General features: G+C 35.5%; 1 protein-coding gene across 7 annotated transcripts in view; it reads left to right on the forward strand.

Annotated features, from left to right (window-relative positions):
• DMD (dystrophin) overlaps positions 1-19,695 on the forward strand; it is a 1,990,807-nt gene that overhangs the window by 305,343 nt on the left and 1,665,769 nt on the right. For all 7 annotated transcript variants that reach the window (XM_044235639.1, XM_044235638.1, XM_044235634.1 and 4 more), the window contains exons 6-7: positions 1,141-1,313; positions 8,038-8,156. In XM_044235639.1, coding sequence (XP_044091574.1) covers positions 1,141-1,313; positions 8,038-8,156 — 292 coding nt within the window. The remainder of the gene's footprint in view (positions 1-1,140; positions 1,314-8,037; positions 8,157-19,695) is intronic.

Genomic DNA, 19,695 nt, shown 5'->3' on the forward strand with positions numbered 1-19,695 from the left:
AGAAGAGCTCTTAGATTCGTTTATCAGGTCCAAAATATTGCGAACACCATGAAATAACAGTGACAGCATCCTGGGTTGCTTTGCGGGGGCAGCGGGTGTGGGAGCACCAGCCCTGTGCTTCTGGACACCAGAACAGGTCTCTCACCTCCTCTGGAGAGGTAAGATGTGCCTCTAGGGACCTACACTGTGTATGTATGGATGGATTTTGTAACATATTTTTTTTTCTGTAAAAGAAGTATCTTAAATGTCATTTCCTATAACTGAAGAGGCTGCATAAATGAGCCAGAGTTCTGGACCCATGTTTTGAGCATTTGTAACCTTTGTTTTTCTATTGCATGTGAAGCTCTGTCCTAAAAAAAAAGCCATAACAAATGAAACCAAACTGACTACAGAACAAAAACAAACATAAAGACTCAAGGCAATACATTCACAGTTTTTAGGGATAAATAATTTTTCTTTTGCTGATTTTTTTGTGTTCTTTAGTTTAAATAGGCAAACTCATTTTCCTGGTTTTTTTTTTCATTTTGGTCAGTAAGCATAATTTGCATTATTTTAAGTAATAGTATAAACCTAGGGATTTTATTTTACTGTAGTTGTCCTTTAATTCTTAAAACAACCTTTTACATTTAAGAAACAGGCCTAAAAAAGATTAAATGGCCCAATTAGCACAATTTGTTAATAGCAAATGTAAAATTTGAACCTAAGTTTAAATTAAATAAGCTCATTCTTCTAGCCACCATGCCATTATTTCTGTCCTAAAAACACTAAAATTAAGTCCTCGGTCAATAACAAGTCTGATGTTTTTGTATACTCTTCTCTAGTATATACACTGAAAGAAGATAAGCAATTCTAAAAGCACAAAATCAATAGTTTAACGTGACAGAATCCAGGACTGATATTAAATGTGTACAGTAAATGGTGTATCGTGACACCAACCAATCAGAATACATTCCTAATTAATTAGAATGGACTCCGTCCTGGTAGAATCTATTATTCATCATTACTAATTGGCTCTAAAATTTCTATTACTTATTACCAAAGATTAGGACATTTAAATTTGAGTTTGTGTGGTTCTTGTTCAGGGAATGCATTTTCTCATGAAATTCTTATTTTCTTATGAAAATTTATTTCCACACATAGGTCAAAAATGTAATGAAAAATATCATGGCTGGATTGCAACAAACCAACAGTGAAAAGATTCTCCTGAGCTGGGTCCGACAATCAACTCGTAATTATCCACAGGTTAATGTCATTAACTTCACCACCAGCTGGTCTGATGGGCTGGCTTTGAACGCTCTCATCCACAGTCATAGGTAAGGAGACTACTGAGATATTGACTAATTTTTGTGAGTATTGATTTTGAAACTGATTATCTTTTTCTTAAGTGTGATTCCAGCTCATTTTCTGCTATGTGACATGTTATGTACTTAACCACATTGATCTATCAATTGGAATGCACCGAATAAGAATATCCTATTTTTTATGTGATATATCATTTCGTTGTTGAAATATTAAAATACTGGAGCATGAATGTGGTTATGGTGGGAGCGGGAGGGGACCAGCATGTTTGAAATTCAGACTTTTCCTGAAAATCAAGGTTATATTCTAAGTTGGGTAAGAATGGAGTTGGTCTTTGTAAACAAATTCCGTGTTAGTATGGGCCTAAACAATAGAGCTAAAATGGTTCCAAATCGCATGTGGGTGGCGGTAGCAAAATTAATTACTATCATCCGATTAATAATGTGAAAAAGAAACACTCCTCTTGTCAGATACACACTTAGATAGCAAATACATAAGACCCTATGTATTTTTTTATATTTCGGGATTAAAAGAGGCTCCGAACATCTTAGGAAGCAAGGCAAAGAGCAGACCACAATTAATTCTATGACTCAGTGCTTAGAATATCAAAAGAAACAATTGCTCTGGAACAGCAGGGCAATTGCTTTAAAAGCACTGAAAGAGAGTTCTGTGGATCTTCGTAAAAGGAACTCATTGTGATACAGTGAACCAAATGTTCTTAACAGTATTCCATACACTGTTACATTTTCTAAGATAACAAAATCGTTGTTTGCTTTTTTCTTGTATAAAGAAGCTTAGTAAATGAATTATTAACAGGTCAAGAAAAAGCAAAACAACGTGGGAAATACGTACATATAATGCAGTCATTTATATTATATGTAACATAGAAATATATATTCTATGTATAATACATTCACTCTAAGGGATATCTGCTTTGGTTTTCCTGTTACCCATCTCTTTTATGCAGCTCAATCCCCAGGGTCAAATACATTGCCTTATTAACTGTGTTTGAAAGGCCACTGGACAGCATCTGTCCTGATTTTCAAAGCAGCTTATCTTTTTCTCACTTTGATCTTTCTTTTCTTGACGAGTCTCCCATTTCCCTATGCCAGTCTTGTTTCTAGAAAAGTCCAGAATATAAATTTTCTTCGTGCTAAAGCTCAATCCAAGAACAAATGCTCTCTCAATAAGCAGCTTTGTCAGGTGTCTTGCTCCAGCTGGATTTAATTAACCCCATCCAGACTGAGTTTCCAGGTGAATGACTCAGCAACGTGATTTTCAAAAGGAGGCAAGCTCACACTCATTTGGCATGTTAAGCAGTGTTAACACGTTGTTTTTCCTAAGTATGACACGAAGAAAAATACTGCACAGCTTCAATACAGCCAGATGAGAAGGGATAGAGGCATTCATTCTGCATGATAAGTCAGTGCAGATTTATGCAGCCACATGCTTCACAGTAACGGCCTGAACATATTGATCTTGCTGTTCATGTACACGTTTGCAGATGAACAGAAATATCGAGGATCAGGTTAGACAGTCCTTGTTGGCTCTTTAGCATTTTCCTTTCAAGTGGAAGGCTTCAGTCCTGCCAGCATGTTCACACACTACGTTCATTTGTTAATATTGTATTTCATAATTTCTGAATATATTTGTAATACAGTAAACATTTCCAAATTGCCCTGCTGCAGCTGTCCCTGACCCACTCTTTCTCTCTCAGAATATCATTTATATCTTCTCTCCTGTCATATTGAATGAATCATCAGTAACTCCCTTTTCATACATAACATAGTTAGTTTTCCAGAGGTTTCTCACAGTTGATAATGCTCTTTCATGAATCATCTCCCTCTTCTTTTTGTCTTTGGCAGATGTTCATATTGTTTATCTAAAGAAAAAAAAAATGCTTGGAACTTTCTGTTCCAAGGTGATTGTCCTTGGTACGCTTAAGAATGTCATGAGGTGTTCTGATTTCAATAATTGAGTGACTAAGCTCTATAGAACAATGGCATGCACTTATTATAGAGCATAGGGATTGACAAAGAATCTTGCCAAAGATTAGGGTATTGATGGCTTTATGTCTATTTAAGGCTAAATTTTATCTTAATATGTAGGAAATTAGAAGTATTGTGTTAAAGCACAAAGCTGACTATAGTATAGTTAAAAGGAAGCCAGATTCTACTTTTGTGGGAAAACTAAAGGATACTTGACTAGAAATAGCTCAAAATATATGATAAGTTGCAATAAGTATGATGCTACAATTAAATTTTCTTCCTAATTCTTCATTTTAATTTATTACCATAGAGATAACATAGCGTGTGGTTTAAAAAAAAAAAAAGTGAGACATGTGGGGGTGCAAAGGAAAAAAAAACCTGAATATGTCTTCATGACCCCAACCCTACCCCATCACCACCTACTTCCTACAAATGCTTACTGTTGGCAACTTCTTTTATTCTTTCTCAGTTTTCATAATTATTTATTTTTATTTCCTGATAATTGGTGTCTGACAGTAGATGTATTTACTCCTTGATATGAAGCCCACAAATATTATCTCTTAACCCCATCTATTTCCTAATTGATTACTATCATATAATCATTTCATTCTTTATAAAAATCTCTTAAAGAATTTATTTGAAAGAGAGAGTGCACACAGAGTGAGAAGCAGACTTCCTGCTGAGCAGAGAGCCTGATGCAGGGTTTGATCCCAGGACCTTGAGATGATCTGAGCCAAAGGCAGATGCTTGACTGACAGAGCTACCCGGGCACCCTGATCATTTCATTCTTGAAATTGTTGCCTGCTTTACTTTAAGTGGTCTTGGTGTACCTTGTTTCATCAGGTTTAGACAAGATCTGTTGACTACCATATATAACAGGTGACAAATGATCACATTTGCACTTCCTCCTCTTCTCTCCTCGCCACGTCCCATTTTGTTATTATAATATTCTTAGAAAAATTTCTTTGGAGTATAGCTGACATGCAGTGTTACATTAGTTTCAGGTGTACAGCATAGTGGTTCAACAACTCTATACATTATGCTATGCCCAACTCAAGTGTATCTACCATCTGTCACGATGCAATGCCATTACAGTATCATTGACTACATTCTCTCTGCTATGCCTTTTATTCCCTTGACTTACTCCTTCTGTGACTGGAAGCCTGTATCTCTCATTCTCTTTCACCCACCCCACCCACCACCCTCCTGTCTTACAGTATTCTTGAATTGACAATGTCTGTAACATTTATATATGTAGGTTTTGGGTGTGTTTGGCATGAGTCTGCAAGTTGAAAATGCATTACTGCTATTTCACAAATATAATTTACTTTAGAACAAAGTAATAGAAGTTAATGTTTAGTAAGTTAATGATATTTTGTAGGCACTTTTCTAATTAAAATATCCCACATGTTTTTCATGACATAGATACTATATAATTAGTCCCATTGCACATATTGGGCAACTGAGGCACAGACAGGGTGCATTATTTACCTTAGACTATTTGGTTAATATGTGGTAGAGCCAAGATTTGAATTTATAGAGGGCTCTGCTTATTTACTAGGCTATGTTGTCTTCTTCAACTTGTCTGTTTCCTCAAAAGACTGGTGAATTTTTGTTGGCATTCCTATTTATGGATTCAGATTTGGGTCAGTAACTTTCTTCTGCAGTTGGTTAGTCTTACAATTCTTTATGCATTTGGAACTCAGAGTCATTTAAAATGTTAATTAATGATAAATTTTAATGCTTTAAAATGTTAATTTTAAGGCTAGAATAGACCACAAAGGCCATTCAGCACATTTTTTTTTCCTTTTTAAAATGAAAACACTGAAGATCAAATAGATAATATGACTTAGATAGCTCCTCACCCGGGTGATTAGTTCATGGCCAAGAGGAGAAGGGTATAAAGGGAGAAGGGTTAGAATGAATAAGCAACCCAATTCTTTTTCATCCTACTGATTTAACCTTGTTGATTGTACTGCAGGTGAGGAAGCTAGTCTCCCACACTCTCCCACCTATAAACTTTCCCATTTCCCTTGCTGAGAGGTGTAGAAAAGAAGGTAAGGCAGAGGTTGCATAGTGAAGTTAAAACTTCCCCCAAAGAGTCTAGAACTTAATTTGTATTTCTAATAATAGTCTTACCACTACTGGAGTCAGCTCCCAACTTATACATATTTTAGGTTCTAAAATACTGTTAGCTCTTCCGGGTAACTTGGAGTATAGAGGGCACATTATACTTCCTAAGAAGTAGACACAATTCTGGTAAATTAATCAGGGTAGCTTCAAGTAAAGAAAAGGAAGTGAGAGTCAAATAAGCAAGTTGTACCTTTCTTTTCCATTTTTGAAAACAACAGTTAAGACCATCCTTGTAATTTCCTTAGTTGCAGATCATGAGTTCTTTTTTTTTTTTTAAGATTTTATTTATTCATTTGACAGACAGAGATCACAAGTAGGCAGAGAGGCAGGCAGAGAGAGAGGAAGGGAAGCAGGCTCCCTGCTGAGCAGAGAGCCAGATGCAGGGCTCCCTCCCAGGACCCTGAGATCATGACCTGAGCCAAAGGCAGAGGCTTTAACCCACTGAGCCAGCCAAGCACGCCAATAGTTCATGAGGTCTAAAGCAGGAGTCCATTGACAGAACCAATTGTCCTAAAATTCTGTGTAAGTTATGTGTAAAGATTTGGACAGTTTTGTGTATGGATAAAAGTTTTATAGTGGTCATCAGACTCTCAAAGGTATCTGTGATCCAGAAAAGGCAAAAAACCACTGGACTAATGGTTTTCAGTGTTGTTGGGGTGAATTGTAATTCCTTAAACAGCCACTGCCTCTCACAAACTCATCCTAGTTCCCCTTCCTTGGAACACTGTCTCCTGCCCCTTCTAGATACTGAAAACCTCTCAATGGAGCCAGACCTGGGAGGTCTGACTGAACACATTCTGCTTTTTTTCTTCCATAAGAACTTTGATTTTTAAATATCCATACAACTCAGAATATACTCAAAAACTTCTTAAATCTAAACCCAAACCACCATTTAAGATACCCTTAAGCCTCAAAAAAATATTTCTTGACCTCTTCAAATTTTAGAAAACCTGGTATCTTATTATCTGTATTTTTCACATCTAGTATTTATTTTAACTTATGATGTGTGCTTTTTTTCCTTATAAGGTTTTAAGTCTTTATAGGGTAAGAACTCCCTCTTATGCTTCTTCGTGTTTTCTCTATTATCAAGTAAAATGGTATTCATATATTATATTCTCATCCATTCTCTGGTTGCATGTCAACAAAATTTATCTAGTCAACACATATTTAGTTAACAAATATTTATAGACCTTCTTCTGTGTGTGATGCTGGGTTTCTAGAAGTGAACAAAACTGGCAAAAAAATTATATATTCTGCATTCTAGTGGGGGAAACAGATATATAGACAAGATTAATTAAATATATAAAATATTAAATAGTAGTAAGTGGTGACGAGAAAGAAAGGGATAGGAAATGAGTACGTTGAAGGATTCACCAATAATACGACTTTCAAGGAAAGACACAAAGGAAGTGGAGGAGTGAGCCATGTCCATGTTTGAGGGAAGAGAATTCCAGGCAGAGAGAGCAGCACGTGCTCTCAGCACGTGCAAACACAGAAGCTACTAGTCTGTTTGAGGAATATGAGGAGAGAGGCAAGGAATCAAATCTGAGGGTTAACAGGGAGCTAAACCATGTAGGGCCTTGTAGGTCACAGTTAAATCAGTGAATTTTACTCCCTGATAGCAGGGATTTGAGAATTTTATGATGAAACATTTTTTTTAAGATTTTTTTTATTTATTTGACAGACAGAGATCACAAGTAGGCAGAGAGGCAGGCAGAGGGTTGGGAGGGAACAGGCTCCCTGCTGAGCAGAGAGCCTGATACGGGCTCGATCCCAGGACCCTGGGATCATGACCTGAGCTGAAGGCAGAGGCTTAACCCACTGAGCCACCCAGACGCCCCTATGATGGAACATTTTAACACATCACTCTGGCAACTTTGCTGAGAATAGATTAATAAGAGCAAGGGTGGGAGTGGGGGAGCAGTTAGAAAGTTAATAAATTAAATCATCCATCCAAGATAAAATGTTGGTTTGGATGGAGGTGATGGCTGCAAGGGCAGTGAGAAGCGGTCAAATTCTGAATATATTTCCAAGTTAAGTGTTGTGTGAGAGTGAGAGTCATCAAGTTAGACTCCAATATTTCCATCTGAGCCATTTGAACTTGTCCTTGATCACTGAGGAAAGAGAGCTATAAGAGAAGGAGGTGGGTTGGGGGAATGTGATTGGGCTGAATACCAGAAGCTCAGTTTTGCTGGAGATTTTTTTTAACCATTTATTATTCAGAAGCTCAGTTTTGGACACCTGAGTCTTGTGATGAATCTTAAGTAGAGATAGCGAACAAGCGGATAAATCTAAAGTCCGGAGTTCAGGGAAGAAGTGTGGGCTAGGCTTATAAAATTGGAAGTTACCAGCAAATTGTTGGCATTCAAATTTCTGAGACTGGATGGCATGAATATATTTTTGTTGCTTGGCAAGGGAGAATAAATTCTCCTTTGTTTTCTTCAGGATTTTCAAGTAAAATTGTGACTTGTTAAAATGAAAAGCATTGTTGAGGGGTCATGAAGAGTAACACTCAACATGATGGGCATGTGTTGTCAATTAAAAATCAGAAATAAAGTGAATCTCAGAAAATATTGTAAGTTGATTTATATTTTTTCTTTATGTGTGTGCATTTCAGGCCAGACCTGTTTGATTGGAATAGTGTGGTTGGCCAGCAGTCAGCTGCACAGCGACTGGAACATGCATTCAATGTTGCCAAGTATCAATTAGGCATAGAGAAACTGCTCGATCCTGAAGGTTGGTACATTTCTGGACTATCACAGTTTTTAGTATAGTTTAATAATTATTGTCTCAGATTTAACATTTCCACAAACTAAGCACAGAAGAGAAACTATGCATTATATATTTTTATATACCCTGGGTGTATTTAAAATGTTCTTTCACCTTGCAACATATTATGAATTGCCCTATATGATTTTAGTTCTCAAAATACCATTATCCAAAACTAAAGTATAAATTGAGAAAGAATTCCAAGGCTTTTGAATGTGTATGTCTCAGGGATAAAGCATACTGCATTTGAAGTGCGTTGACTCCAAATAGTTATAAAAAAAAGTTCATGTTTTGCTTACTCTACCAAGAGATTTGATAGACTAATCAGCTATAATTAATTAGCTACTCTTGCCAGTTTCATTCATATGCTCTATAAAAGGCAACATGGTTTACTGTTTAAATCAGGAAATCTATTCCTGGCACTGCTTCTGTTACATTTTGTCATTCTGGGGGACTTCCTCCATTGGACGGTTATTCATTTTCTGCTTCAGTTGACAAGCAGCACTGTATTTATATTTTTATTATATTGCACTTAAGTAAATGTCATCATTATCGCTGGCGCTACGTAACTACATACTTTCGAGACACATGGATTAGATGGATAATGATTCTTGACTTCTGCTTTTCTTCTAACCTATGAGGCACCTTTTTTGTTTGCCAACTTGTTTGACCTTGCAAACTCTGTTCTCACTTTCTTGAGGCTTTCCCATACTCTAAAACCACAATTTGGAGAACCTGTGTCTGTGGAGCTGATATTTGGGTAGGGTTATGTAAGTAGATGGTTTGGGGAATATGGAATCAGTTCTAACTAAGGAGATTGAGTGGTGGTAATAGGTCTCCTCAGGAAAAGCTCAGAAATAACTCAGAGGATATTTTTTCAGGGGTGAATTTATCAACCACTAGAATCTAAGCCTCTTTGTTGCAGACCTGATGACCTCATCTTATTGACAGCAGATCCATATGGTGACAGTGGTGAGGGGGCATAATTTTAAACTCAAAAGAGGATATATTAATCAAAATGAAAATGCAGTCATTTTAAATGAGATATTTAGCTATGATAAGAACCAGAATCCTCACATGTAATTGACTGAAACATTGTTCTTAGTAAGCACATGTACATGGGAAGGAAAATTATAATAGCACAAATGTATTTCTGAGGTTGAAATCAGATTAAGTTCATTAGAAATGTTTCTTCTGCTTTAAATAATGCATAATTTAGCACTGACTCCTGTAAACTCTTTGTGTTGCTTCAATAGATGATTAGCATCCCTCCTGCCCTGGTTTAGCTCTAAGAAAGAAATTGTATCACTTAAGGAAGAAATCGATCAATCATATTTCTTTGTTTTGCAGGATGGGAGAGGGTTGCCTCACTATTGACTCTCATAGTGATTTACATGTTTTTATACTCCATTGAGGTAGAGAAAGGCAAATGTAATGAAAATATAAACTCTGACATGGAAGGGTAAGAGCCATAGTGTATAGATTTGAAGGAGAAGTCTATTTAAATAGTGTTTTATTTTTCATTAAAACCATACATGGTAACCAATTCCCAATAAAATATGGTTTAAAATAGATTTTTTTCCAATTTATTTATTTTCAGAAAAACAGTATTCATTATTTTTTCACCACACCCAGTGCTCCATGCAAGCCGTGCCCTCTATAATACCCACCACCTGGTACCCCAACCTCCCACCCCCCCGCCACTTCAAACCCCTCAGATTGTTTTTCAGAGTCCATAGTCTCTCATGGTTCACCTCCCCTTCCAATTTACCCAAAAGCACATACCCTCCCCAATGTCCATAACCCTACCCCCCTTCTTCCAAGGCCCCTCCCCCCAGCAACCCACGTTTGTTTCGTGAGATTAAGAGTCACTTATGGTTTGTCTCCCTCCCTATCCAAAAAAAAAAAAAAATAGATCTTCATAAAATATGGTTTAAAATAGATCTTTTTCTTGTTAAGTGACAAGATGGCCAAAATGGCTTTTGTTCTTAAGTCTTCCTTTGAATCAGTGAAATAGGGACACCAAATAGGTGTCCACTTCATAATCAGAAAGTAGATTGATAAGCATGCAATCAGAAAAGGGCAGTTACATGAGTGATGTATTTTATAGCATAAAATAGCCTGATATACCCAATTCCACACATTTTCCTAAATGGAAAGAATATATTGAAATCTACATCCTGTAGACCATTATAATATCTGAAACAACAATTCAAAATCAACCAAATATAATATGAAATACAAGCTGATTAATAGCAAACCACTGGTTATGGTTTCATTTTGCCAGTAAATTCTTCAGTCTGAAAACTCTTTCTGTTCATTGGCTCGCTTCCAATTCAAAGAGCGTTCTGTTTCCTAAAATGGTTTATTACAGTTTATTTATGGCTGTCAGTAGGATGAGGATTCAACATAAATCTTATATTTTTAGGTATATGTCAGTTCCTGCCAGTGTGTTAAGGAAATACCCAAATATGCATCTAGAAATTGTTCAGAATTTTTCTAGAGATGATATCAATGATAATTGAAAGAGAAAAATATTAACTACATCATAAGGATTTTTATTCACTGATTCATTAGTCACAAAAGAAAAGCATTTGTAAGAGTTTAAGACATAGAACACTCTCTTTGATGTACCTAACATGGGCGATTCATGCACTTCTTTCATTCTCTCTATGGTAATTACCTTTGAGATGTTCGTATTTTTATTTAACCAGATAATGGTTCTTTAGCTTATGCATGATGATGTCAGCTGTTCTCCAAAGCGATTTTTATTTTGTACCTAATATGCTTTTTAGGAGGTTAATAAAACATTTTGCTTTATGTTTGGGAAGGTTTTTATTTTGGGAGATTTAAGTGATATTTGGGTTAAGAAATACTTGCCAAAAATGTTTTTAGAATTTTAAACGTATGCTTCGCTGATTGGGTTGACTTATAAATTAAAAACTCATTGAAATATAATTTGGAGGTTTTCATGTCTTGCATATATTGACTTTGGTATGCTTTGTTTGGCTTTAACTGGTGTTTTGAGGCCTGCGGTTTGGTTTTAATAGGAATTGCCTTTTAAAATGAGTAGCTGTAAGCATTAGCATAAGCAATTTCAGGAGCTGTTTCTGCTGTGTTTAAATGTTAACATATGCAAAAATAAGTACTACTAGGGTAAAATTGTTTAATAATTTATGTGTCTTTTTGCTCATGGATATGCAAGGTTTATCTCTTTTAAAATATATCCTATTGTGAATTAGGCGATTCATTTTCTATCACGATTTCCCTGTAAGACATGCTTACAACTTGCATTATGGGTTTTATATACCCACAATTATTGTTTGCTTCCTTGAGTTTCAAGAAATTAGTTTGTTTGCCAATCCACATAGCACTTTCTGCATTAAGAGAATGCTTTGTCAGCTTTTTCATGTGAATAACAAAGTGAAGATATTCATTTTAAAGGAATAAAAAAAATCGGGGATAAAAGTTGTGCTGATTTTAGATATCTTTTGCATGTCACTATTATAAATCATTTCCTTCTGGGATATGCAGTGTGATGTGGAAATGCCCTCACTTATTTACCCAGTTAACTTCAGAATGAAAAAAAAAAGAATGATGAGAGTCAAATTTGAGGAACACTATGGCTTGGGAGAAACATTTGTAACCTCAAAATGACATTTACAAGCCAATTAGTTTGGCTTTAATTCACTTCATTTTAACTTCATGAGGATGATGACAGATTGTATTTTCTGCTTGGCTAATCCTTGCATCCCTCTTCAGTTGTTTTTAGAGTCTGCTTTTCCAAGAATAAGCTCTGTCTTGTGGAAAGTTATACTCTTGAAACGAATGGTTTCAGATTTAACTTTGTATCCATGCAGTTTATTAGCCTTTAAAAAATCCAAGGGAATATAGGTGGCATTTGCTGTAAAAGAGAAGAATGCTTTTAAGGCCTCTCTTTTGGGTATCAGTGGTTTGAACAAGCAGTGTTTTTTTCTTTCCTCTTTGTTCCATTTTGATTCCCTAGCAACAAGAAATATTAGGAAGTAGTTTACACTACATTAAGACTGAAAGAGGTAGTCCATACCACCTCAGAAAGATGTTGTTAACTTAAATAACTAGAACTTTTTATGGACATGCATACTCATTTCATATCACTTAGACTTTTTTTTTTCCAGAACCCACTATAGAATACCTTTTTATCCCAGAAAATGTAATGAGTTTGGAATATATATTGGTGTTCACCAATATATTGGTGCTCCCTATGTATATGATTTCACCTAGAAATTTTTATTGTAAGTACCTCAGATTCTTTAGAACCAAACTCTCTGCAGTGTCAAATGTTCCTTTTTCCATATATTAAAAAAAAAGTGTTTTAGTAGAACGGGGGTAAAAAATGACCATTACCTTTTTGATGAGAAAGTAACCTGTACAAAATATGTTGCTTTGTGCCTTTTTAAAATTGATTTGTATCTTTATCTCTGGCAGAGAGACTTTTGAGATATCACAAGTTGTTACTATCTAAAACTAAATCCTGAGTATCTTTGAAGAACATTTTTTAGTCTAGCTATTCTGTTATGGAAAATGGAAAGTATCATCTTCTGCTTATGTAGATATGATAATAGCAAAATAATGTTCCTATTATGTCAGCAGGAGACCACGTTTTCCAAGATTTCATTTTTAAAGAAACATTAAAATTTGATCATTAAAACCGAATTATATAATTTAATAGCATTAAATGCAATAATAATGAAAATATTTCCTTAATTTTGAACTTCAGTGGATTGCAGTTGAAATAAGCAAATTGGAAATAACCTTCTATTAGCAAAAGAATGGGGTACATTAGTAAATTTAGTGTTGCCATCTCATTTACTTAATGTATACTGAGCACAACCTTTTAGCAAAGGAATTTGGGAAACACTGTTAAATAATTTAAATGTGTACTTTCATTAGCATTGCTTAGAACAAAGACTAGCATCGGTATCTACTGAGGCTTTAGGAAAGCTGAAGGCCAATGCAAAAGTCCAGAGAAATGTGATTACCATATTCCTAGCCTTCATATCATTAGAGTAAGCCTACTTATTAGGATATCCTTGACTATTTTTAGGTTTTATCCCGGACCTTACTCTTTTTGGTACAACTTGTCTTTTCCATGGGCAGACACATTGCATAACTAGCCTTGACAACCCCGTGCCACTTCAGTACATTTCAGTTGAAGATGACTTTACCGGAGTATCTGGAGGCATCTTTAGTTTTATCACTGCTACTGTAGAAAAAGAATCTTTAAGGAACAATGAGGCACTACTTCATGCATGAAAGTACTACATAGCAAAATAAGTAAATGGAGACTTTCTACATGGGTGAAAGGTCATCACTAATAGTATACAAATATTATATTAACATAGAAATGATGATGCAGATGTTATATTAACATTGTGATACAGTTGGTTATATTAACATTAAGATTTTACTGTTAGAATCTCTTATTTCCTGATGGAAAACCTTTAAATTGCTTGTCGCAACAGAAATCCAAAACAAATAAATATGTTAACATTTCCAGTAGCCTGAAAAGTTAACAGTGGCATGTTGGGGGTTGGGGCAGAGAGAGAGAGAGAGAATGAATGTGAATTTCGTTTCTTTTTGATATAGTGTCTTCTACATTATTCTCAGTTCAGATAGTATAGAATACTGAATATTTTCAGGGCAATTTGAACAAATCGGTAGTAAATTGATGTGCTTTTTGTTCTGTTGATTCATTTCAGTCATTTGGATGACTGAAATAATTTGAAATAACTGTCCCAAATTCACCCACTTAGGCAACATGGAGACCTCCAAAACATTAAAAACAGCATCTATGTGTGCACATGGCCTGAATTTACCCTTTATACCCCATTATTTAGCATCTTGTACTAATCTTTCATGTCCTTTTATCACAATTTTTACTTCTGGAAAACAGCTGATTTATATTTTTTCTCTCTCATAGGAGTTGATTTGTTAAAATGAATATTATTCATTGTTATAGTTAAGTAATGTAGTTTCTCACTTGATTGTGGAATTTAAATAATAAAGTATAATCTAACATGTAATTTAAGATTTGCATTGTGTTTGAGTTTCTATACCAAATTTGTTCAGAAGCATTTAAGTATAATCCTTGCCTAGATAACTGGGAATTTCTTTGCAGTTATTTTACCTGGGTGTTTTCTATCTAAGTGGGAGAATGTAACATCTTAGGCCTATATAGTCACAATAAATTATGTTGAATGATGGATAGGACATCAGTAAATTGTTTAAACAACTGGGAAATGCACCCACCACATTCCAATGCTGAATGATACACAATAGATTTTTGTGAATGGTGTCCCTAGATCACTAAGAGTCCTATAGACTGTTAAGGAAAATGTATTAGACAAATAATTTGTTGCTTCTTTGTTACCGATTTAATCAAACTCAGCTCTGAATTATTAAATGAGATATTAGTGAGTGTTCTATAGTTGATATCTGCATTTCTTATGTGTCACAGAGGTGTGTAGTTTTAATCAAAAGCATTTTAAATATTCAGTGACAGAAAATGAGGATAAAATGGCATAAATAGTTTCAAAATTTCTAAGGTTTTTATTAAATCAGTGATAATGTTTGAAAGTAAAGCATATGTTGCTTATAGCTGGAACATTTTGGTTCATTTCACTATCTTCAAAGTAGAATTAACTATGTTTGATAAAAAAGATTTTAGAAGATATCTGAGAACTTGCATATCTGAAAGCCTTAAAACTCAGTATGAGGAAAAGAGATTATAAGGTTAATACATATATTTCCCAATTAAGTAATTTCCCCATATAGAAATTCATGGGCCATTTAATAGCTGGAATATGAAATAAAATATGAGAATGTATTAGTTTAGAAAAATATTTGGGTAAAATAATAAAGAATTGGGATCGTGGTTGATTCTACTTAATTCTTATAACAGCATGGTCATCCTTGTAAAAGGGACCAGAAGCTTTATAGTACTCTTACGATTATACTTCAAAATAATTAAATTAATAATTAAGATAATAAGATAGTCCTTGATTTATTGTCTTATGACAAATTTTGGGGGTTAGTGGGTCATATGCTGTCCACTGCAGAGATGAGCAAATTGTTACAGCTATTAAGTGCTTGGGAATGTTATGTATGATTAAAATATCACATGGTGGTTGAAACCCAGCGTCTTTACTTTTCAGAAATAATCAGCTGTTCTGTAGTATCATTCTTGTGAGTTATTTTTTCAATATTGCTGAATAAACTTGCCTCAGACTGAAGCATGGTCACCCTGATAAAGGGTTTTCTAATTTATCACCAGTGATATAAACTCAAATATGTAAAGTTGCTTTTGGTAAAATAAAACTAATATTTGAGTGGGGTAATCATGTTGTAGGAGCCTCACATATTTATCCTTTTTTTTTTACACAGTAATTCCAGGGTAGTTAATTGTTATGGGAAGACTGAATCTTAGGAAGCTTTTCTAAACCCAAGATCACATAGCCAACAGAGAGATGAGCTAGAATCAAATTTAGGTTTATCTCTTCTCTGAGTCCATTTTATTTCCAACAGGAGTGCCCAATAAAATCTTATGGCATAGTTTATGAAAACACTGAGGTTAGAACAGAGATTCTGATTTCATTGGTCTCTGATGGGTGCATCACACCAGCAATTCTTAAGAACTCATCAGGTGAGACCATCATACAGGCACGGTAGTACTAGCTGCAACAGAACAGTGTTTCCTTTGAGATATACATTTTGAGAGGATAAAATCTGAATCTGTTGTCCCAGAGCTTGTTCAGAGGTCTAGCATTTTCTTCCTGAAGAGGTAACTAAGGCTGCTGTTCAAATCTTTACTTTACTAACAGCCCTGTCCTTATTGAGAAGTGGTTCATCCACCAGTTAAAATAGAAATAGCCTGCTGTCACGTAAAACTGACTACCAAAACCTTTGCTTTAGGATTAAGGTACTTGCCTTATCTCCTGTCCACACAGCTCTCTGTTTCTCCCTCCATCCTTCCTTCTGTTTATTACTTCACAGACGTGTTTGTGTTGGAATGCTGCTCACTTTCAAGCACTGACGCCACCAAAGGGTCCTCTAGGAAAACCTCTGTGTGGAGGTAGTCCTTGACTCTTCATCCTTTTATATATTTTTCCTTTCTTCTTTTCCTTTCTCCCTTTGATCCTAACTAATACCCTGTGCCCTATCATCAGGATTTTGGTGACCTCTTTTCCAACCAGTACCTATTTCTTTCACAGGCACAGCTGATAATGATGATAGAGCCTTTTATTCCAGAGGAATTACCAATATTAACTAAAGGATAATGAAAGAAAAAAAATTTAAATGGCAGCAAAATAGCTTTTTTTTTCAGAATATAAGTTTGTGATCCTATGAATATATTTAAAAGAAGCAAAGGGCTTTAGTTAACTTCATAATATCTGATATTAATGCCACAAATAGGTTAGCTGTCATCACAAGCCATTTATCTAGGATTAGTTTTGCTAAGCAGCCTGTATTTCAGCCAGATATATGACTTTTAATGACAGAATACAACAGTCACTATAGCCTGTAGTGTCACTTTAGTTGTGAGGGGATCAAATTGGTAATTATACTCACAGATGCAATAAAATTTAATCTAATACTACATTTACTTAGCTCTATAGAAAGATAGAAGGCAGGGACTATGCTGGCATGAAATCTTTATGTCATTGGTGGCCCAGAAGCAACTAAAGTATGCACACGTGCCCTTCATGCAAATGGGGTGCATATGGTGAGGAGATCCTTGGTCACGGTGGACCACTTGCTGTAAAGAAGCTGTAGCCTTGTCTTCGCACCAATATTTAATATCATTCTAGTCACAGGAGATGAAGGCCAGTGTATCACTCCATAGCTCCTGCTCTACCCCACTAGTCTAAATGTAGCTGTACCTAGCAAACAAAAGAGACACAACATTCCACAATTATCTTCACTCCATAATTATAAGAAAATAGGATTCATTGGTCATTTTTTCCAGGCAAGTTTACATTATTAGCCCAGCCTTGATTTTAGCTTTTTATTCATAGAGACAAATAACCTTGGGTTGAAATCCTGTTTTGCCTTTATTTATTTTTTGTCTTATTTATTTATCTGAGAGAGAGAGAGAGAGAGCGAGCAAGCAGGGGGAGGGGCAGAGGGAGAGAATCACAATCAGACTTCCTCCTCAGTAGGCATCCTGATGCAGGGTTTGATCCCAAGACTCCCCGGATCATGACCTGAGCTGAAGGTGGATGCCCAACTGACTGAGCCACCAGGAGCCCCCTGTTTTCCTTTTAATTAGTTAAATGGCACAGGGAAATATTCTGAACCTCTGTTTTGCTCATGTTCAAAGTAGAGTCACTTATATCTACCTCATACCTCATACCTCATACATAATCGTTACTTCAAGGATTAAGTTAAGTAACACCTATCAAGTATTGAGCTTCTAATATGCCTTCAGAAACAGTAGCTAAAACATATGTCAAGTGCCTGGAATACTGCAGAAATTAAATGTTATTTCCCTTTCTATTCTATAAATTATCTTAATTAGAGGGAGCTGATCTTTCTAATTATCTTGCTTGCACATGGGATAAATGCTGACTCTCTTAAATAATTTCCCATTTAAAATCTTACTGTTCTCCCTGTGACCTTCCAACTTTTTACAGTTTCCTGATCTGAGGCATATTGCTGGTTCACAGCTGGATTTCTGGGTGGTAGTCCTTGACATTATTAAGCTCCAGAGTATAATACTCCACCATAGACTCGAATTACACACATGCATGCTCACACACACACACACACACACACACACAGAGTCACAGTTTACTGAAGATTTCTAACAAGTCTCCTGAAGGCTGGTTTATAATTATAATACCTTATTCTTATAACTGTCATAGTATTTGTGAGACACTAATGAGCACACTTGTGAAAATATAAGGAGTTTTCTTCTGCAACCATAACTTTATTTAACATTATGTGGGTGGTTGAACTGGTTCCCAAAAATTTCAGAAAATTTCTTATCTTCTGAAACCAAGAGTAGCATTTGTACAGAAATGTCGATGTGATTTGGTGTAATATTTACTGAAAATTTATAAGCACTGGGCACAGTAATTAACACTTTATAGGTATAAATTCATTTTATCCCCACAACAGCCCTAGGGCCTGAACACTATTACTATGGCTGTTTATAACTAAAAAGAGTTTTAGTAACTTGCCCACGTCCCTTAGCTAGTGAGTTGAAGTTGAGATTTCCTGCTTATAGCTACTACAGAAAGTAATTGTACTGCAGAATATTTCTGTCCTCTTCCCTAAAGGTTTTCCTTTGCACTGATTGAAAAGTTACTTACTTTATTATAAGGCTAATTGTGTTTGTTTTAAAATGGATGGGCATCAATCCATTGATTCCAAATGTACTGGAAACAAATGCAAAAGTCACGCAAACCAGAGCTAGACGAAGAGAGACACTGTATTCTTTTTACCACAATGTCTCCCTCAGAGAATAAATAATTAATCAAAGTGCAAAGGTGTTTACAAATCTTGCAAGTTTGGGATATTATCTAAGTCACACTAAAGTTATCAAAAGGAAATAATAACCAGTTATGAATATATTCCCTTCTATTGTCTTTCTTGGTTAATTCCAGACATAGCAAAGACTTCACGTAAGATATGCCAAACTATCTCACTTTCTCATGTATTTGCTCAATCAGCTTGTGATGTGAACATCTCTTAAGTAGATGCAAATGTCTGGTATATGGATTAACAAAAATAAATAAATACAATAGAGAGAGAAGGTTATATCTTAACAAGGACTAAGTAAAAAGGTACGTTTTACCTAGGCCTGAATGTATAAGTTTCTCTGTATGGCGCATTTCTTTGCATGGATTTTTTTTTTTTTTTAATTTGGGCCAATTGAGAATTTGGGTCTGTAGAGAATCTCTTGGGTAAGTGAACACCTTGGAAAAGTCTGTAAAAACTGTTCCATTGAGGGCACCTGGGTGGCTCAGTTGATTAAGAGGTTGTCTCTTGATTTTGGTTCAGGTCATGATCTCAGGGTTCTGAAATCAAGCCCCATGTGTGGCTCTGTGCTCAGTGCGAGTCGGCTTGGGATTCTCTTTGTTCCTCTCCCTCTGCCTTCCCCTGGGCTTGTGCACATTCTCTCTCTCTCTCTCTGTGTGTCTTTCTCTCTTTTTCAAAAATAAATAAAATATTAAAATAAAACCCTGTTTCATTAATATTTTATCAGTAGAGACACTTTAGGTGAAAGCATTCAAAGTGGAATGAATATACACACACCTCAGGGAAAGCAGATCTTTTGAGATCTCTGAGCAACCATTTCATTTTACTTAAAATTAGTACTATTCAGGGGTGCCTGGCTGACTCCATCAATAGAGCGTACAGATCTTGATCTCAGGTCATGAGTTTGAGCCCCATGTTGGGTGTAGAGGTTAGTTTGAAAAATGATTACAAAATTAATACCATCCATTGGGCAGAAGAACAT

The sequence above is a fragment of the Neovison vison genome, chromosome X (assembly GCF_020171115.1).
Source record: "Neovison vison isolate M4711 chromosome X, ASM_NN_V1, whole genome shotgun sequence".
NCBI lineage: Eukaryota > Metazoa > Chordata > Mammalia > Carnivora > Mustelidae > Neogale > Neogale vison.